The sequence below is a fragment of the Parambassis ranga genome, chromosome 16, assembly GCF_900634625.1.
Source record: "Parambassis ranga chromosome 16, fParRan2.1, whole genome shotgun sequence".
Taxonomy (NCBI): Eukaryota; Metazoa; Chordata; class Actinopteri; family Ambassidae; genus Parambassis; species Parambassis ranga.
Genome location: NC_041036.1, coordinates 20900717 through 20922474, shown reverse-complemented (window position 1 = coordinate 20922474; position 21758 = coordinate 20900717). Strand labels below are relative to the sequence as shown.

At 40.5% G+C, this 21758-nt stretch overlaps 2 protein-coding genes across 3 annotated transcripts; both read left to right on the top strand.

Annotated features, from left to right (window-relative positions):
* Positions 1-4929: 4929 nt before the first annotated feature.
* c16h7orf78 (chromosome 16 C7orf78 homolog) lies at positions 4930-6363 on the top strand. Its single transcript, XM_028425355.1, has 4 exons — positions 4930-5364; positions 5551-5635; positions 5735-5877; positions 6277-6363. Exons 1-4 carry the CDS (start codon positions 4930-4932, stop codon positions 6361-6363), a joined length of 750 nt encoding a protein of 249 aa, XP_028281156.1.
* Positions 6364-7860: 1497 nt separating this feature from the next.
* On the top strand, positions 7861-11288 carry arl4aa (ADP-ribosylation factor-like 4aa). Of its 2 annotated transcripts, none has more exons than XM_028426258.1 (2): positions 7861-7995; positions 9913-11288. In XM_028426258.1, exon 2 carries the CDS (start codon positions 10006-10008, stop codon positions 10606-10608), a length of 603 nt encoding a protein of 200 aa, XP_028282059.1. In that variant the 5' UTR covers positions 7861-7995; positions 9913-10005; the 3' UTR covers positions 10609-11288. The 2 variants fall into 2 exon arrangements, with proteins under 2 accessions (XP_028282059.1, XP_028282060.1); XM_028426259.1 differs by lacking the exon at positions 7861-7995 and adding an exon at positions 8167-8779.
* The last annotated feature ends 10470 nt before the right edge of the window (positions 11289-21758 follow it).

The window sequence follows — 21758 nt, the reverse complement described above, 5'->3', positions numbered from 1 at the left end:
TGCAGCAGCAGAGACATCACCCAAATATTTCATCAATTCAATCAGTTCATCTGCTAATGATTAATGTACAGAACATCCGGGACAATGTCATTTAATACTTTGGCTTAAAAACCTTTAAGTTTATTTGGTCTATAAAAATCAAAACATTACCAACATTTTGTCAAATCAAGTACATTAGAATGTTCATTTTAAACTTTATGTTTAGTACCAATACCCTGAATGACAGCAAGCCCACATCCATCTGCACAAAGCTTGTTTTCTACAGCAGCCCGATGTTCTAATCATGGAGCCAGCCAGTGATATTTCATTAGTCACCAATCCAAACTGCTTAAACAGATGGCCTGCGTGCTTCGTGGGAAGTGTCCTGAGCCAAAGACTGGGAGTTTGGATAAAGCAGATATCACTTTCCCTCTCATGCTTTTTCCATGTGTATACTCAGCTATAGAGTTTCACTGGCAGGAGAGGAGGTTGAATGTTCTGTCAAAGACCTGTTCAGAAGAGGGAATACGCAGCAGGGGAAGTGATAGTTGTGTTCCGGATTTATCTTTAAAAAGATGATGCCAGAAAGGTGTGGCAGGAAGGAAACAAGGAGTTAACGTGTGTGTTGGTCAGTTTTATGTGAATCTTTTAGATGAACAAAGAATACTGCTAATCTTTCATGGATCTGCCATCAACACAATCAGAGAGCAATATGGTATCAACAAATAAGTACTGAAAATATAAAACATTACATGTATAAATAGTAATTCATGTCTATCATGAGCAGGTTGCTTTTAAAAGGAGGCCATTCACCAGCTATAAACCAACAAGTGGACCATTTTTATATAAACAAACTGCAAAGTTTCAATAAAGTCAGTGAGACAATGTTCCTGTGATTAATGCTGAATAAACCCTCTGCAGATGTACTGTGAGCCAATGAGAAGCTGACAGCTGTGCAGATCATAGATTGTTCCAGCATGAGGTTCCCTGACTGTGTTGTTGAGGCGCTTGTCTGTTCAGACTCCCAGGAGGAGGAGGAGGAGGAGGAGGAGGACATCCCCTCCCCCATAAACCTCCTGGACCATCAGCCTGGTAGAAGCCTGGAATAGCCATCAGGTAAAAAACTACTTTCTTTCTGTCTGCTCACCTCTCCATCTTACACAACCAGAGATTAAACCTCCTGAAAGGAAAACATAAATCTATGTCAAGTGAGCCTACAGTATGTTTGAGTTTATACCTTTCAAGCAAAAATCCAGGGAGCCAAGAAGTGGTAAACAAATGGAGATGATTGCCTTGTTTAATTGTTTAATTTATACACTTGAGCTACTTTTGTGTAATTTTCTCTCATTATAATCAGTTATGCAGACGTGGGAGAAATAGCAGCACTGCAGTGTCCCCGCGGAAATGTGATATCAGCTAAATGATGCAGAGAATTCAAACTATATAATTACCTTAACCTCCACCGCCGGCAGGAAAAACTGATTGCAGAACTTTAGTCTTTAGTCTTTAAGTTGAACACAAGTGCAGAAAAGTGAGTGCCGCCACATATCCTTTGCTTATAAATCGTTTGCTTTGATAAATCTCTGGCCCTGGTTTACAGCCCACTTGACACTGCTTACATTCAGCAAACTGTTAAAGTGCTTTTTAAGTTCCCAGACACACTGTGATGAGCTGCATCGCTGCATTTATTGGGCTCATGTAGAGAAGAGTTTCACAACATTGACAGCAAGTTTTCACCCTGGCACATTTCAGATTCCTTATGTGGTGGTATTATTAACAACTAAACCCAAAATAGTAAGAGCATTTATATGTCCCACAGAATATGTAGAATATGTAGTCAAAAATCTACAGAACTGTGCTGATACATGGGTAAATGGTCCATGCTATGGAGAGAGATGCTTTGTGTTCAGTTACTGTAGAGGATAAATATGCCCTCATAGCAGGGTCATGATGGGAGCTATTCCTGCTTTAACCCCTCAACATCCAGCCTCATCACACAGCCCCTGACCCAGACTGACCACTAAACACTATCCACCAACAAACCATGTCTGTGCAGTCAATGACAGTCAATAGCCTGAAATCCAGACAAACCCATTGACAGTGAAGACTGCAACAGTCGTACAGAAGATGCTACAGGAAACGAAGAGACCAACTGTTTGGAATAAAGTGTAGGCCTTCATCACACATTTATCATTAAGAGTGTCCAGTCATGTCAAGTTAATACCACCGATTTCAATTCTTGTTTTTGTGTAAAAACAAAATATGTGCAGACCTCTATAAGATGTTCTGGTAGTTTGCTGCTCTGGAACATTCAGGTGTGTGTTAACACACAAGAGAGAAAGACATAAACAGTGGTGTTAGAGAAGCAGCTGTTGCTGCACATCAACCTGAAAGACTTCTAAAACCATTTCAAACTGTTTGGAGTTCAACGTTCTACAGTGAACAAGACAGCTGTCAATCTTTACAGGAGTGGACGTCCCAGAACATTCACCCCAGGATCAGAGACATATGACAAAATCCATCTGCTACATCTGATGGCACAATGAAAGTTATATGTTAAATCCAAGAGCTATGTAGAGTCTGCTCCTGTAAGCAGCTTAATAGCTTTAGCATGCTCAAACAACACTAAAACAGACATACTCAGATGTCACAAGACCAGTAGTTTCCTCAGTTCAGCCTATTTTGTTTCCTCTATTTACAATAGCTACAAGCTTTGACATGATTTATCTATGCTGCTTTCTTTGTTGCTAAACCAATAAAATTAGGCTCCACCACTATCCATGAAGATGTCTGCAACAACACTGAAAGGCAGGGTCAACGGCAGCAGCTCAGGTTGTCATGTCTGACAAAGGACTCCTGTAAATATTTCAGCCGAGCCACTGACTGCACAGAGGCTGTAAATGTCACTGGACACAATGGTAGGAGTTTTCAGACACAGAGCTAAGGGGCGCAGAGGTCCACAGGAGCCTCTGAAAGTGGCGGCTCCTGATTTTACAGTGCCAGTGAGGTCAGGTCCTTCACAGGCGCTGTTTGGTCTCAGCTCAGATTTCCTGTTGCCTTTGCTCCCTTGTGTCAGCTGTCCAAGTCAGTACAAACACAGTGAGCGCCGCAACAACTGTCTGGATTAACTCAGTGTTTACACCAGGAGATCTCCTTGGCTTACTGTCCGACTCTTTTAAGTCACAACTCAGACCTCTGATGTTACAGTTCTCTTAATCACAATAACCTCTCATAACACTTCTGGTTCAGAACAGCAGTTCATCACAGCCTCAGAGAAACGTTATCCGCTTGAGTATCCATGTTGTTCATAATGGCCCATATTTATAGACACAAAGCTCTTTTTATCCCATGTGATGTTATTTTTGACACGGAGGATTGTTGTATTCCTGACATGTTTGTTGCTAAATACAGTTTTGGAGTTTGTCATGCACACTTTTGTAAATGTGGGTCAACTATAACTAATGAAATTAAACATTAGAAAAGTTGGCATTTTGATTAAACACAGAGATAAATGAATCTCAACATCCAGATACATCAGATACAACTTGGACAAAACTACGTGTAAATTTGAACACAAACTTTGGAGATATTTAGGATGCAGGGTGTCCTGTTCTGATCAACAGAGCTCTTGCCATGAAGGGAAACCAGCAGGTTTTCTTCAGTTTATTTCCATGTTTTTTCTGGGTGGTTCAGTCAGTTAAAATGTTGTATGCAGCAGCAATAGACAGCATGAGTCTGGAAGATGCATCATCTCTGTAGGACACATTCAGGCCTGTGCAAGTGATGAATATTGAAAATACTGGTTTATGTGTTTATAGCTCAGGAACAGTAACTGCATGTTTTAAGAAAACTGTCAAAAATTGAAAAAAAAGTATTAGTAGTAGTAGTAGTATTTTTGTGACTCTATTTTTGTGACTGCTCCAAGTTTCAATGCAGTGCTATCTGCTGCCATCTTGTGGTATAAAACACACATCATTTGCATTTGTTACGATGCATGTTCACGGTGTCTTTGTGCAAGACATATGCAAGAATTTTTAAAAAGTTATTTTTATCTGCACACCTGCTGATGATCAATTAATCAAGGGCTGACAATTAGCAGCACCTGCTGCAGCTCACAGCTGTAGTACTGCTCTTAGTATGAAACACTTTTCCCGTCTTTACTATCCATCATCTTAACCCTGTTGGTGACCCTGGACAGGTCACCAATATACACAGACAAAGGACCACTCACACCTACAGGCCTACAGGCAATTCAGAGTCCCCTGTTGGCCTAACAAGCACATCTTCAGACTGTGGGAGGAAGCCGGAGCACAAGGAGAAAACGGATAATGTGCAAACTCCACACAGAAAGGCTAGTTGTATGTTAATGTGGTCTCAAGTTGTAATTGTCTAATACTAAGACCCACTGTGCTCAGATGATGATGATTTTGATCAGATTTTTACACTTCAACCTTTAGAACATGACAAATGAATAAAAGCACTGGGTCCGTAAGACTTAATAATTTAAATATAAAAATATAAAATTTAAGAACAAGGCATTTCTTTGTGTCTCTCAAGTATATCTGCATGTACATCATTTAATAACATTACAAAGGATAATATGATAACAAGCTGCCATGGTTCTGCTTTTGAGAGGGCACATTGTTTGCACTGTTGCTAAGTTCCTGTTTCCTACTTTGCTGGATGCCCTGCTGAGCTCAGCCTACTTAACTTAAGTCTTTTTCTTTAGAAGACAAAAGGCGCCTGTTACCAAGCAGCACTTTTTTATTTGTTGTGTCTGTGATCGGACCTGTCTGTTTCTTTCTCCTGTGGTAGCACTGCGTTCTAAACGTATCAGCAAATACTACAACTTTTAAACTCTGTGGATTTAAACATGCAAGTCTCTGATGAGAGATCTCCGTGTCATTGAAGGTATGCACACATCTACTATTTAGCCACCTGTGAGTCAAAATGGCTCCAAACAGCTTGTCGCTTCCACTGTCTTCAGTTTCCTTTGAAAGGAAAATCCAATTCTCAGCGAGCCAGGATCTCTCCTTTACAAGAAGCAAATGTTTGAAGCCAACAGAGACTCCGAGCTTGAGCGACGTGTGGAGCATCAAGCCACCAGATTTCTCTGTGAAGCTGTACAGCCGTCTGTCTGTGCCTCACCAGACGGCAGAAAGAAGGACTGATCCAACCCCAGCATTTTCACAGCCTGGTGAAATTAAGAAAAGCATTAAAGCATTACTACCTAATGTGGTGTATGTGAATCCCAAGAAGGATCCTCCAAAGTTTATAGCACCATACAAGCCTCCTGATACTCTGGAGTCTGAACTAATGTTTGTAAGGATGGGAAAGTATCCCACTGGGCCTTACAAGAACCCAAAACCTCACAACTTCAGACCGGTAAGTGTCAGCAAACATAACATATTACCCTCTTTTGACCTCAAAACACTGAAAATAAATGGGATCCAAGATGGGCAAGGACAGCCAAATACATTTTGTGTTTAGACTGCAATATCTGGTTTAAACACAAGATGGTGGTATAGACAAAATATTTGCCTGAACTCTCATCAGTTTGCTCTCCATCAGCTTGATGAAGACCTTCCAAATGTGATAACTACATATGAAAGAGATCCCGGTAACCTGAATTTAAAGTTGAAGGCCTTGGACACACGTGAGTGGATTGTCTCTGAGTCTGCACTCTCTGAATTTCCAATTTGAATAAAATATCTGAACTAACACATGCACTGAATGAATGTAATTTATTTTCTAGTGCAGTCCATCGAATCTGAGATACACTCTAGTGTCACAGACACCAAGGCCCAGATGGATACCTATAAACCTGCAGAACCTAAGTGGGATGGAAGGCTCATTCTTCCTCCGCTGCCCTGGCCTCCAAAATCAGCTTCTTACACAGTCAGTGATATAATTTCATATCTGCATAACTCATCACTTTTTTAAGGGATCTAATGTAAAAACAAATGGAACAGGGTAAATAGGACACAGATTCAGTGAATGGCAAATGTGAGGCGAATAAAACTGTGGTTACAGTGGTTAACTTTTAAATATGATGGCTTCCTATGAAATCCAGAAGCAGTAAAATACTACTTTCACAATGACATCATTGTAATACAGTAATAACATGTACTTACATACACTCTGTTGCCAAAACGTTAAGATAAATATTTCCAAAACGTTTTACACTACTATATCTTTGAAGATTAGATTAGTCTGCTTAAACGAAAAAATATAGATTTTAATCCCTGACACCCATTGAAGCATTGTTACTAATACTGCATTAATTCTCTTTCACAGAGACACAGACGGAGAAGAGGAGCATACAGTGCATTTTTGGACCGTGTGGAAGCAAAACTCAGTGAATCCTGGAAAAATAATTCATGACTTGATGAATAAACAATAGCTGATAGATAATTCAAAAGTTCAAAAAAGCTTGGAATAGCTCATTTCATGCACTGGTTTTTTCATGCCAAGACTGAATCTCATTGTTTCTTGCAGATTTGTCTCCATGTAGATACTATACTTTTAATATTTCAGAATTTTTCCACATTTCATCAATGCTTTACTTATTCCAGCCTGTAATACATTCTCAACCTAATGACTCTGCTGATTTAGGGAGATGAGATGAGATGGATCTGATGCTAAGTTACTGATGTATCAATGTTACTGTTTTTGATGTGTGCAGTCAGTAAACATTACATTAGTTTAACAGATAAACATGAATGAGGTTTAAGGACACTGAAAGCTCTGCACTCCTATGTTGCAAATATGGGCGAGCTAACATGTAGTTAGTTGGTGAACTTTTGTAACTATTATCCTACAAAAACAACATGAGATTTCCACCTGTCTTGCATGAAAATATCTAATAATAAAGAATTACGTACAAGTAGCTTATTCAAGGAATCCCACAGCATCCAGCTCATGGCAGAAGACATGCAGGGACTGTGGTGTCATCAGGTCCACTGGACCACTGACAGCTGTTCTTACAGCACACCAAGAATTATAAACATGTGAAGCCTGCACATGTTCAAAGCATATCTGAAATAGCTGTGCTTAATGAGTCATCTGTGACTGTGCATAACATACACACTAAAAATAAAAGAAAGACATCAATCACTACATTAAAGCAGTGAGCCACATGCTGCCATGCGGTTTCTCATTCCAACCCCCTGTTATTCTTATCAATAATGTAATCAAATCTAACATCTCATGAAAAAGTGCATTTCAAAACTGATAATGATATTTTATTTTGGGGATAAAACCTTGTACACAATATGGATAAGAGCTGAATTTAAAACCAAAAACAGAAATCTACTGTTTACTTTTACCGTTAGAGGTATATGTTTACTGCTGAGTGCCTGTATATTGCTGTTGTGACATTTTCCAGCTTGGGATGAATAAAGTATTTCTGTTCTATTCTATACAAGATAATATACACGTAGACAATGATGCAACATTACAGAGCACTCTAATAATAACTTCAATATATAGAAACACAGCCAGGTTAGTATTGTTTCATATGACTTAGATGTTGCTACTTGTTCTATAAATGTAAATACTACAGCATGCTGGGCATTGTGTACATGCCGTGTCTGCCATGGTGCAACTACAGCCTATGTCCTATGTCTAAATATGGAATACTTTGTATATTTCCTCTGTCTCTGTGTGAGAGTAAACAAATCAAAGAAACGGTTGAGATGTGAAATACTTTAGAAGCAGAGGCAGGTTATGTAAGGCAGGGGCTACAGGCCAGTTACTGTTTGTTATCCTATCAAGCGCGATCAGCTGAAGGACTGTGTGTGTGTGTGTGTGTGTGTGTGTGTGTGTGTGTGCTGCTTTTCCTGCAGACTGACCAATCATTTTAAACAAAAACACGCGGATGAACGGGGCGGCGCTGTTTCTGCACACACACTGTCAGAGCCTGTCACCACACACACACACACAGACACACAGACACACACACACACAGATGGTCAGAGGGGAACACACGCTGCCGACTCTCCGACCCGAGCCACGGTAAGTTACGTTTAAAATGTACTTTAAAGGATTGCTAATGTCTGTCGGGTGCGGCTGCTAGCTTAATTTAGCCATTAGCATAGCAGGGTATGCAGTGTATGAATGTTTATAGCTTAACAAAGCGCAACACTATAAGAAAGGCAAACTATGGACCTCTGAAGCGTTTGGAAGGTCTGGCGTTTGGAGCGCATTTTAGCCTGTTGAGTGGGGTTTCTTCGAGTGTCTTACGAAAGTTGTGAATACTAAATGTGCATAAAGCTGAAAACAAATATAGTCTTAGTAAAATATACCTTGGTTTCTCATTGGAATTGAGGTGAAGCAGCCACTTCAGCTTTTACAAAAAGCGAAATGGCATCGCCATCCTTGTTATCGCTTGCTTCGTTTTTATAACACAAAAATCACCGTAAAGAAGTAAAACATCGGGACAGAGCCTGAGCAACAGGTGATCCTGGTTCCCGGGCATACACCTGATTGACAGCTTCGTTAGCCAATCAGCTCATCCAGGAGTCAGGACACCAACCAATCGCATGCTCCCGCAGTGTCCGTGTGGGCGTTGTTTCAGACAACACACAGAGCAGCAGCGGCAGCAGCAGTGTCATCGCGGTGGATCCACACGGGACACCGAGGACACGCCGGGAGGGTTTTTCCGTCTTTGGCGACGGTTCTGCAGCCGTGTTGCCTCTAAAATAAAGAGTAGGGAGCGGGCTGAATGTCAGACTGCACCGGCACTGCGTCTGCTCAGACCGGAGAGCTTTAGTGTGTTCTCCACTGATGCCTCACCCTGGTAGGTACCCACATTTTTAACATGGATATAAAATAACCGCAATGTCAAACTATTTGTAAATATAGAGCAAACTCTAAACTGTGTGTTTAATACAATAAGGCTGCGGTATATTACATTTCTGTAGTATACAGTAAAACAACAAAATAGGCCCAATAAATGTAACACAGGGACCATAACAACATAAAATCAAACTGTGTATGCAAATAAAATAAATGGAGTAAAAATAGAAAAAACATCCTGTCATTGTGCTCTTAGTAATGCTTCGGCTTCTTACTGCCAAGTTATCAACATGCTGTTGACACAGTGATATTAGACTGTATTGTTAAAATGGCTTCTCCTGGTCCTAAAGGCTGCATTATAAACTTTGTCCAACAAACTGAAGTCCTCCATCACACATTGCTTGGAAGAGTGTGGGTTGTAAAAATCTTCTGATAGCACAATTGTAGTTTAAATGCATTTCGATTATTCAAAATAAGTTGTGGTTTGTCTGTATTCTATGGACTCATTTTGGATTGTTTGTTGTTGTATGGGGACCCAATATCTTACATATTCTCACCTCATCAGATTATTTTATTGAATGTTTTGAACCTGAATGTGTTTGCATTCCAAATGAATGTCAGTGTTTACTAATGAGTGATTCATTTGGAATATTTGTCATTTTTTTAAAGTCGGTTTAGCCACATAGCTACTCTCAGGGCCAAACACATCACACACATCACTGTAGTTTGCACTTTTTCCTGAAACCTCCTAAAACCTAAAGTATGAGCCTGTAAGATCAAAACATTGTTAGCTCTCATAGACCAGATTAACACTATGTTTGCATGGACTAAACAGGACCATACTTTGTGCATGATCTTGTGCATAGTGCAAGATAAGAGATGTGGCTAACTGAGCGATTTACTGCCTTTATATTATACTGCAGTTTTTCTGTTTTTGTTTCCTACCATTGACTACTGAAATTAAGTCCTGTGTAGTCCACCAGTAGGGGGTAGATACAAGTAAAATGCCTGCCCTTTCTCAACTCAAAACAGAGTTGTTTTGTTTTTTTGAGATGTTTTGCAACATATAGGTGTTAGACAGTGTTGCTTACTTCAAGTCTGTTTCGCCCTCATTAACTGGCACTATGCTTTCAGGTCGTTGCATTTTGGAATATAAGCAACCCTGAGGACTACTAAGCACAGTTGGCTTCTACCTCCCCTATCATCCATCCTTCCTCATGAGGAAAGATGGGGAATGGATTGTCGGAACAACCTAGCTTCCTCTCAAACATCCCATTCTTCCAGTCATTTCACATTGCCATCCTTGGACTAGACTCGGCTGGGAAAACCACCGTCTTGTATAGACTCCAGTTCAATGAGTTTGTGAACACTGTGCCCACCAAAGGTTTCAATGCAGAGAAGGTCAAAGTTTCTCTGGGCGGCCACCGGACTGTGACGTTTCACTTCTGGGACGTCGGTGGTCAGGAGAAGCTGCGCCCGCTATGGAAGTCGTACACACGATGCACGGACGGCATCATATTTGTGGTGGATTCTGTGGACGCAGAGCGCATGGAGGAAGCTAAGACAGAGCTCCATAAAATCGCCAAGACCTCCGACAACCAGGGAGTGCCCCTGCTGGTGGTGGCCAACAAGCAGGACTTGAGGCATTCTCTGGGGCTGGCAGAAATTGAAAAATTGCTGGCATTGAAAGAACTGGGCCCGGCAACACCCTGGCATCTGCAGCCAGCCTGTGCCATCATAGGAGAGGGACTCAGGGATGGCCTGGACAAACTGCATGACATGATCATGAAAAGGAGAAAGGTGCTTCGGCAGCAGAGGAAGAAAAGATAAAGATGTCTGCTGTTCTATGTGAAGGAAACACAACAGGGTGGATTTAAGGTTCCACTGCAGATTTAGATTCAGTACACTGAGTTTTATCAGTCCAAACAGAGCTTTAGGATTCCCAGTCTTTTGTTTATGCTGTTGATCAGGAAGTGAACATAAAGGAATACAGTATGAAGGTGAGAAAGTTTCAGACAGGTGTTTAAAAAGAGTTTATATGGATTTTAAAGCACTGAGGGTTTGAGGTCTGGAAGGGTGACAGAAGTTGTTTTAGGGATGCTGTATGCTGAACGGCTTTTCCAAACAATATAACCAAAAATAGTCTAAGAAGAGACCAGTTGAAGAGTTATTTGGTAAATGTTTGAATAACGTCATAGCTGAGGGGCAGTTTTATTCTACTGTTATTATTATTATTACGTGTTCATTTTTTTACACTGGACTTTCTTTCTGAAAGAAAAGTATTATCGTGCATTATTATCAATTTGCTTGCTCTCATATCTTGTTTTTCTTCACAAGCACTTTAGATTATCACTTTGTCTGGAGTTTACAGTTTTTAAAAAGATCACAATGTGTTAAAATGTTTAGGCAAAATATAGCAAATGCCTACTGTACTGAGTTGGTCCACATTGACCATGTTGTCCTTAGACAGGTGATGCATTATGATTTGCTAAATAAAACATTCAGAGCAATACTGTCTATGGAGCGGAGGGCATTTATTTCCTTTTTAGCATCAAGAAAGGCCTGTTATATGTGCATGTGATGCAATGGGTTTTCCAAAATACATGCTTAGTCATCCTAACCTCTAATTATCACTTTAAAAATTCTTTCATTTCATGCAGCTTGCACACTAATTGTGTTGACATGGCACACCCAAAACTTGAAGATCTGTGTGCAGGAGCGTTATAGCTCTGGGCAAATACACATGCTGATTGGTAGAATTTGTTGTGTAATAAGCTTGAACACACAGGCGCAACTTGTGTCGATCAAATGGTGAGATATACGCATAAAAAACAATCCTCTGCAAGACTACATGTTCACAGACTAAAACCTTAATGTTTTGGCAGCTGCTGTGCACAGGACTAACAAATTCAGACATGCATTACAGCACAGTCAGGTCGTCCTCAGAAGTACAGAAATGTTGTCAGGGCAGTCTGAAGGCCAGACCCAGTGCAACAGGCTCAGGCAGGACACAGTAAAGCCAGGGGCATTATAAGTACTTTTGGAGGTTCTGGGGTGGACATGTAGCCCAGTGAGTTATTTGTTCATCCCATTTCTTTGAAACAATTAGTGCCTCTAAGCAGAATTCAGCAGCTGCTGGCTGTCAGAAATAACCATGATGCAAATGGGTAGTTGCACTGCTCGCTGACTGAATCACCAAACTGATCCACCATATAAATATCTGTTCCAATTAAAAGTCATCATAATGACCTTGATGTGGGGTTTTGGTGCTTTATCTCAGGGGTTCTATCACATTTAAAAATAGAAAACATGTCCTTAGTACTGGATGTTTAACATTTCCGTGGCTGGTGCTACAGCAGACATTTTTGGCCTTTTCTGTGGCTTTTTTGGCATTTTTTCAGAAGCAGGGGGGATAGTAAAAGTACTGGGAAATACATGCAACTTTTATGTTCATTTCACTTCCAAAATGTACTGAATATTTTACCATCCACTTCCTACCCAGTGTTGCTTGATAATTAGACCTTACTGCGCATGTGGAGGTATTCTTATTATATAAAATTTGAAGGCCAAAAAAGTAGAAATGTGAATATTTTTGATGTATAGTTGGACATGTTAACAAGGTGCTCTACAGGAATTGGCTTATTTTTGATCTGCGTTGGCTTCGGCTTGCGGCCCTGGTTGCCTCAGTAATTCCATGCAAAAACAGATTTAGTGCATCAGTCTGCATTGTCGCAAACTTTGATACTTTCCCGGCTATCTGAACTCACACAGTGGTCCAAAGTCTTGTGGATGACATGCTTCCAGATGCGTCCTTTTGTCCTGTTGATGAATTATGTTTTTGGAGGCCCAGGTGCCAAATCCCCAAATTGTTTGCCAAGGAAGGAAACTCTAAGGGCAAAGGCATTTTCACACTTTTCCTTATCCACTTCCCTTTCTCAGTAAGCCACCTCAGCATTCTGAGTGTGTACAAATCCGTTCATATGTCCAGCCCCGCTTCATGTGTACCTGAGTCATTTCCTAAAGCGTTCATAGGGGGATTATTGTAAGTTGCTCTCTACATCAAGAAGATGAATCTCTCTTGTGCTTATTTTTTGCTGACATGGTCTAATGTTTCCAGAAACATGCGGTACCTGTAATAAGCATAATCACTTATTATTAGGGTTTTCTGTAAGGAGAAAGGGCTCCATTTCTGCCCTTGTTCTCAGTGAAAGGTGGATTAGGGTGAATAAATCTCTTGTCCCTGTGCTGTCCATTAGCCTATTAACCTCAGATGGTGTGTTTGGCACAGGTTCACTCCAACCAACATAAAATAAAAGCACGCTGCGACGTCCTCATGAGCATGTCTTGGTCTGGAGCAGCTCATCCATACAAGACTTGCCACTCATTATTGTGCTGTTCCTGCAGAGAGACGCCTGAGGCATGTTTGAGTTTGGCTGTTTTTTTCTTCTAGGTTGGGCTACACACAGCTGAACAAAATGTTCTACTCTGTGAACAGATCTCTCTACAACCTTTGACAGCGACCTTACACAGTAGGAGGAGCCACTGGTTCCTAGAGAATTTCTCTGCACTGTAAATTTCCCTGTCAGAGCTTTCTTTTAATGATACCCTTGGTGTTGCTCAATGCAGTCACACCCTTAAAACACCCTTGATCAAGAAATCTCATGAGCACTTTAACCTAACTGTATATTATGGCCATCTATATCAACTTTCTTTTTGAGAAGTCATGTTTTAAAGCCAGGAGAGCTACTACACTTCCCATGAGTCACAGTATCTGTTGCTTTGGGGATCCCATAGTAAAGTGTCATTTATTGCAGTTGAAAGTTAAAAACCTTGTTTATTATATTGTTTATTGTATCTTTCACAAGATACATTTATTCTTTTATAATTATTATTATTAATGTACATTTTATATTGGTCAAACACTAATATGTAAACTAATAACTGGGCATGGAACAGACAAGCAGAATAAGATGTTTTCTTCAAGATATTCAATTTCATTTTTATTTATACAGTGCATTTTACCATCAGAATTATCTCAAGGAGCTTCACAGAAACCCAGAGCCTGAACCCCCTTAGAAGCAGAACAGTGGCAAGGAAAAACTGAGCAGGACCGGCTCATAAGGAGAACCTTCCTGCTGACAGTCGGCGGGTAGAGGAGAAGAAGAGGGAGACAGAGAGGATGAAGGAGAGAGAGGAACAAACATGCACAAACATCAGAGAACAAATATGACAGGATGTTAATGTTGTCAAGCAAAGATGCAAGGATGGACAGCAGAGACTGGTTTAGGCAATGAGCATTGTAATGATCAGGGGCCGGACTGCAGGTCAGCATGCAGGTCTGGAGGCAGAGAGACCTGCAAAGAGAGAGAGAGAGACAGAACTAAGAGGAAGACAGCAAACACAGTTAATGACATGAATCACTAGTACGAATCAGGCTAATGAGAATAGAGGAGAGGTCAGAGTGGTTAAAGGGGACAGGGAACTGCTCGGTGGATAATCGGCCCCTACATACCTAGTCAGTCAACACTTTACCCCCTGTAGGCTTAAAGACTGTTAAAATAACAGCCTTTAAGCCTTAAGGAGGTAAATATAGGCATAAAAGTTTCACAGTTTTAATAATTAACTTCATGCACACTGCAAACAGTATTCCCATAATTCTTAGCCAGTGTCAAGGGCTTATAAGTAGGTTTGTTTTTACCTGCAGAGTGAAATCAATAAAAGCTGGAACACAACTGGGTTAACCTTTAGGAGCTAAACCATAAAAAATAACTTAAAAGCAGTCTCAGTGTGAATGCATGCATGTGTACTTGAGACAGTGTAAGTGCCTTTTCTGACCTTGACCCTTGTGGTGCACACAACTCAGCTTCCACAGCATGTCCTCAAACACAAAGAATTCGGTTAAATCTGGTTTTCTTTGAGAAGTAAGGACAAGGATGCAGGCACATTTGGAGAAGGAGCAATTTAAAATACATACCATCCGGCTCCTGGTCTGCATGGGTGTGACACAGTAATGTTTATCTCAAACTGCACTTCTGCACTTTCCCATAAACCCTGTCTCCAGAGGCATCTTATTCTGCTGAGTTCTGAGATTTATCCCATTGTGTACTTAAAAAGGGGACACAGCAATATATGCATATTCGTAGCCTGCTTATTATGCAAGGTTATCATGACAGGATTCATTTTTCTTCCCCCAGTCTATTGAGAATGAGTGGCCTATTTACATGTGAATTCCTCCCGCAGCCCTGCAGCCTCGCTCAAAGTAGTGAACGGGGCCACCTGCAAGGGGAGAGGGAGGAGGGAGACGAGGTTTGAGGAGCAAGAGTGCACTCCTGTTTTCTTTGGTGCAGAGAGGAGAAGCTGGTTTCACTATCCTTAGGATACATAAGGAGAAAACCAGAGATTTCTTTTTTTTTACCATTAATACATTTGTTTTATAGTTTTGGACCAAAAAGGACAAATGGTAGGGGGATTTTTTTTTGGAAAATAAATATGTATAAAATCTTTCTGTCAAAATAAAAAGCGGGATCCTTTCTCTCTCACTTTATGTCTGATTGCCCTTATAGTGCACAGAAGTCACAGGGTGAGGTCAGAGGGCTCTCTTCCTCCATCCTCCCTTAGATTTAACTTACCTTAAGTCTGGTGGCCCATGCTTCAAATCACACATGGAGGAAGATTAAATACAAATTTGAAATAAAACCAGAACAGACAGGTGGATGACTAATGAATGATTTTTAGATGATTCTTTAGTGGACTAAATGCCATGTTGCTGTCTAATGGTTTTAAATGTTTAGGAGTCCATGGCTAGCAGGTTAGCATGCCAGTTTTAACAGATATTTTAGCAACACAACATACAAGTGTCTAATGCATAATGGCTGTAATTTCGTCACATTTATAGATACATTTTCTCAACTTTAATAATTACTTGATAACAAATTATAATAAAAGACCAAACTGCAGGCAGCAGTTCCAAAAATCAACATTAACTCTGACTATAAATTTACCTGGAAAACATGACCTAATACACACCCTGTAGGGAAATTTGTATGTAGGGAAATTAAGGTATGTAAAGGAAAACAAATACATGCAAACCTCAGTGTTTTTTTATTAGAACAGAACCAAACTATTGGACTATTGGAGTTGTGTGTTGCAACAGTGTAGTTTGCCTCGGATGGTCAACAGAGCTCATATGATGACATTCCTGCCTGTGTGAAAGCCTCTTTGTCGAGGTGATGACTGCTCTTTCACCCCTCAGTCTTGCTGTTGACAGCTGGAATGGGAACTTGGGAAATCTGTATGTGCGTGGGTGCATGCATAAAATGATGGCTAAATTACTTTTTCATTCTCTCTACCACATTGACCTAGCTCTCACTCTATATGTCTATATGACGCTCCCATGTCCAGACATAAATGTGGCCCACAAAGAGCTGCGTCCCCTCCAGTCTGGGTATTGTGAGGCACAAGCCTGTGAAATCTGTCTTTGGTCTTGTTTGGGCATGAGGGATTACCGTGGGCTTAGGCTGTGGGTCCCCATTGCTTTATGTTTGCACACTGACTGATGGTGGAATCTGTGGCAACCAATGGATTCAGAGTTGTCGGGTGGTGTTTCATCATGCGACAGATGAAAGGCCCCAGAATAGTTTCAAGCTTTAAAATTCAAAGATTCAGCACTTTGTATAACCAGCAATGCTAATGTTATGTGGTTTGCCGGGCTTCAAATCAAAAGGAATAAAATAGCACCATTTGCATGAAAGGCACATTTGCAACAACAAACCGCTTAAACAAAGGAAGAATCATTAGCATACATTCTCTTACCACAAACAATTAGAGCAGTGTTACTATTTGGAACATCATATTTAAAAAAAGATCAGTAAATAGTAGCATGAGATTTAGGTCTTATTGCATATATATGTATTTTTTTATGCTTCAGGTTAATTCACTTGTCAGGAGCCTTTTTTGTGAATAAGGAGGACAGTTGTTTTGTCTAGACGCTCTGCCCTCTGTGTGCTAATTGAAATTCAAATCAGCCCTGTCTGTGATTCACCTAAACGCCTCTTAGCAGTGTCAGCCCCCAAATGGATTGCCAACCCAAAGACAGAAGCCTCTGCCAGGGTTCACACGGAGGTCATAAGATGATTTTTTCATTGCATGTCTGTACAGTCAAGCAAGAGAGGAAGAGATATAGACTGCTGCCAAGGTCAGGAATGGATATTTCATAAGTGAGTATCATGGGCTTTGCAGCGTTTGAAGAAACATAGGATTGAGGTTGTGTCTGGTATAAGGTGTATGAACGACAAACCAATTTTGTTTCATGTGTTATTACTACACATTTGTGACCTTTATTGTGTCATTTTACGCCACTTTAGTTTCCGCTGGTTTGCACTTAAATGTAATTTTCCTTTCAAAATGTGCTTAACAATGCATGTGTTTTAAGACAAACCCTTTAGAAGAATCTTTACCTAACCCCTAACTCTGTTTTTATGCCTAACTGTAACCAGTACTCTTTAATGCCTAACCACAAACATGAGTGAAAACAAATGTTTACCGGAAGGGAAAATTAAACTTTAGTGCAAGAGAAAATAAAACTTAGCATTGAGTGGAAACAAAGCAATACTGTTGTGGGGATGTGTCATCAGTGTCATAGGACCAGCTATCTATGGGTGAGAGGAGGTAACATAAGTCCAAATGCTACAAAAACTCTCATTTCCCTTTCAACTGGTGACAACATCGTTACTATATTGAATTAGGGGTTTCCAGTGAAGTTTAGAAACACTGTATATGGCTCTACAAGCCATCCATGTCATCTGTAGGTTGGCAATGTCTGAATCCACCTGCCTCCTGCCTAATACAATTAAGGGGATATGAACTGTGGGGAGCAATAAACAACAAAAACATTTCTGCTTTAAGGTTGCTGTTTTTTTATTTATTTTTTTTACATTTTTACATTACATTACATTGAGGGGCTGGCCGTAAGTGACTGGCTTTAATGCAAATCTTGTGTTTCTCCATTGTCTTCACTTCCACCCAATGTAAATAAGTATAAGAAGGAGGAGAGGAAGAAGGTTGTACCTACATGTAGGTACAGGAAGATACAACAGCTTACCTTATAACTGTGTTGTTTTTTTATCGGCAACTTCAAAATGTCACCATGAGCCAAGTTATTATAATCATAAGTGGCCAATGGTTTGTTATTGAAGGTAAATTGTATTTTTGGTAAAAGGACTTCAAAATTTACCCCATTTAACCATTTTGTTTAATTCTGTGATGTGTAGATTAAATAACACCATCAACCAGCCTTAGTGCTGAACTTGTCATCAGCCTGTGTGTTGATCCTTTCCTCTGCCTGTTTTTTGGTAGACTAAACAACACAAGCTGCTCTCAGTGACTTCACATTACCTCCAAATCAAATTGTTCTTATTGGAATCACATTGGGGCCTAATTAAATCTGCAGGAAAACCTAAACGACACCATTTCATTCCACCACTAAGTGAGGCGTGTTGATGCCTCAGCTGGTTTGTTGTTTTTCTTCTCTCTCCCAGTGTGATGAAGCTAGCCGCTATTAACTCGCTCTTAAACAGCGTGATTGCCCTGATATTGGCGTTAACACTCACCGAGGTATTTAAACAGCTACAACATGAGGAGCCTCTATAAGGAGTTCATTAAAAGCTGAATAATGAACTGGGCTCTTTTTTAGCAGGGGTGAGAAACGGGAGGGGGTGGTTATATTGATGTTCCTGAATGATTAACACACTCTGGCCAGGGCTGCTCAATCTGCCTGCATTTCCATGGCAATCAGGCCATGGCCTGTCACTGCTGGAGCCATGGCTTTATGAAGCTGAAGATTTCTGCCTGGTTACACTGATGAGAGATATTTTAGAGGGTGGGGTGTGGGCTCTCTACCCCACAGCTGAACAGATAAGAGAAGATTGATTGTATTTTTATTATTTATTTATTTATTTATTTATTTTTTTACAGAGGTTGGATTTTACAGTCTGTCAGTGCACAGACATGCCTCTTATCTACATCACAGTATGTCAGGGAGCCTGGGGATACCTGAGTGGGAGAGGCTGCGTTTGTCTCGGCAGGTCAGAAGCAAAAAGTCTCAGATCACTCAGATCCATCAATAATCTTATCAACTGTCCCCTGCTGGTGCTGCTGCATCAGACGTAACCTTGTGTATGGAGTGGAACAGCCAGGTTCCAGGTTTTCTATGGGAACCAGACTGGACCCTGCTCCCCCTATACTCCCACAGCATCCTGCATGCTGTGGGAGTATAGGGGGAGCAGGGTGGGGTGGGTTACATCCTCTCACCCCCAGAACCATAAATCAAAATAAATTAAAGCCAGACTCCCTCAGCATATATGGTCCCCCTAGTAACAGGACCAGGACTTCACTGTTACAGCTAATTTCAGACAAATATTTCACCAAACCTAAGCTGCATATTTGAAACTTAAATGAGTGAAGAACATGGAAATTAGCTGTTGGGAAACATCTGCCGGTAACCATCTAATCAACTCATTGACAAATATAAGACTTTTGTGATTTTGTCCACTTTTAGCTTGTCCATAATAGGAAAAGTACAGAAGTCATTTCAGACCTGTTTCCATAAGTAGCATGTGTGGTGGTGCCATTAGCCAATCAAATGGATGAGCCTGTACATGTGCTGTCTATGGCTGTCATGGCTGAATGTTGCACTTCATCAGTTTTTAACATGAAACTCAGATGGTAGTCATGGTGCCTTAGCTTTTTAAAGAGTTGTTGTTACCATGGTAACTGACACCCAAACCATGATATTCCCTAAACCTTACGAACATGGAGTATATAACTGTAGACAGAGTGTCTGTGATGTCTCCCGTAGGTTTTTTAAGACTTTCAGTCCCCGTGGGAGGCTCCAATGTGTGGTTGAAGTCTCACAGCCAGGAACAAGCAGCCCACTTGTTACAAACTAAACCTTATGAAAAGATATTAGTACCTTACATGTGGCACAATATGATCCTTCTAACAGAGAAATGAAATGAAGACAGGAAAGAGTGGCCTTCACCCACGAGAATAAATGAAACCTAGGGCAGTTGTGCATTAAGGGATTGTTCTGGAACTATTTATTGCTCATGTTTATCAGGGGAGAAGTAAATCAAGCACCCTCCACACCACCACAATCCTCACCTTGCGTTTCTTTCTCCGCTCCATCTCCTGTGTCAGTAAATTTACTGTACATAGTGTGCATGGTCAATGAGCCAGCGTTAAGCCCCTTATCACTTTCACTCCCACAGTGCTCCTTTGTCTGTGCTCCCCCTAACTCTTGGTTAAACCTTTGAAGACAATACCAACATGTATATGAGACATTTTTGGAGCACAGTGCATGTCTGTGAGGATTGTGAGCCACAATGTTAGTCTGTCAATGTGTTAAACCTAAGTTACACCTGCAGGGCCAAGACATGAAGAGGCCTCAAATACTGCTCCTCATAGACCTCCATGTTAACATGTCCACCTTTAATGGAAGAAATGTTCAATATACTGTATAATTCGCCCAGATATGACAACTGTAAAGCTTATAGATTTAAAATTGTGGATAATTCAGGAAAGTTGTGGCATTTGATGACAGGTATATGCTACCTTAAATCGTGAATTTTTCTGCCTAGTCGACCACCCACCAACCTCAGACAATCCCAGGACGCATTGCAAGTATTTGGATTAACCGGGACTTAGACACACTTAGTAAGATATTAGTTAGTTTAAATATCACAAAAGCTTTATGTGTTTTACTTACTGTCTACAACAACTTAGTACGTGCTAAGGAAAGAGGAAAATGGTAGTAGTAGTCAAGCTTTGATGGCCATAGATTGAAGCAAATCTTTGCAGGCTACGGAAGTTAGCATCGATTATGCGACCTCCTAGATCCACTGTTGTTTTTCTCACTATACAACACTCACTCATACATGACATCATCCACTAACATGCACAGCCTGCACTACTGCCCTAACACCTCATACTGATGGATGTTATTTCTTTCTATTACTGTCAAAACGCATAATAATACATATATGTTTACATCAGGTACAATCCTTTGTGGTGGTGCGTTTGTTGTGTTGGCTTTGAGCCAGGTTGTGACAAAGCCTAAATACGATTTCTAGAAGTAAAAAGATAATGTTATGCTGTAACGGTGTACATTCTAGTTTAATGATTACAACAGTACATGCCCTTTGTAGTCCAGCTTAGTCACTTATTAGCGAACGTAAAATAATCAAAAAACAAAACATTGTGACCTTGTGGTTTAAATGTGGTTTTAGTGTGGTTTTAGGTTTAAATGCCCTTAATTAGGGCATTTAAACCTAAAAATGAGTTAGGGAACAGGAAACCAGTGGGGCTAAAATTATAGCGCCCTCTGGAGGCTGTGTAAATAGGTGTAATAGCTCTTGACTAGGACAGCACTTTTTACAACATTCGGAAAATGTTACTGTAATCTTTACTAAACCTAACTAAACAAAATAAAGTGACATGACACCTCCTTGGTAAAGTCGGAATGTTTAAGGCATTTGTTGGTCTTTATATTTACCAGTAATGTTATTCTGAAAATCCATTTACCTGTTCTCTCATTTATGTAGTAGTACAACATAATGTATGATCATTACTGCCTGTCCTTTAGGCCAATTTTCTCACATCATTGAAATTTTTTTTTCTAGAGTGCTGCATTAAAGAAGTCAGACTCCTGACTCTGAGCTCGCCCTTCTTCTTGACACTGTTAGACTGCACAGTGAGTCTGCGGCTTAGCTGAAGGGTCTTGCTTGTAAATTCATCTGATCTGCTTAGAAATGACTGACAGTCCAGTTAATGCAGGGTAATCCTCTGTCCTTTACATGTAATTAACTCAGCGCTACATAAAGCTAAGCTACCCACATGAATCCACCACCAGCACCATTTGACGACCAGCTGCAGTAATGACTTCACTTACACCAGAAGACATGTTGTGGGCCACTAATAAACGT

What these genes read in the sequence shown, in the direction of transcription:
- c16h7orf78 (XM_028425355.1), top strand. Translation starts at nt 4,930, where the DNA reads ATGGCTCCAAACAGCTTGTCGCTTCCACTGTCTTCAGTTTCCTTTGAA. An exon ending in AACCTCACAACTTCAGACCG is followed by an intron (nt 5,365 to 5,550) that starts GTAAGTGTCAGC and finishes GCTCTCCATCAG; the next exon opens with CTTGATGAAGACCTTCCAAA. An exon ending in GTTGAAGGCCTTGGACACAC is followed by an intron (nt 5,636 to 5,734) that starts GTGAGTGGATTG and finishes TTTATTTTCTAG; the next exon opens with TGCAGTCCATCGAATCTGAG.
- arl4aa (XM_028426258.1), top strand. Translation starts at nt 10,006, where the DNA reads ATGGGGAATGGATTGTCGGAACAACCTAGCTTCCTCTCAAACATCCCA.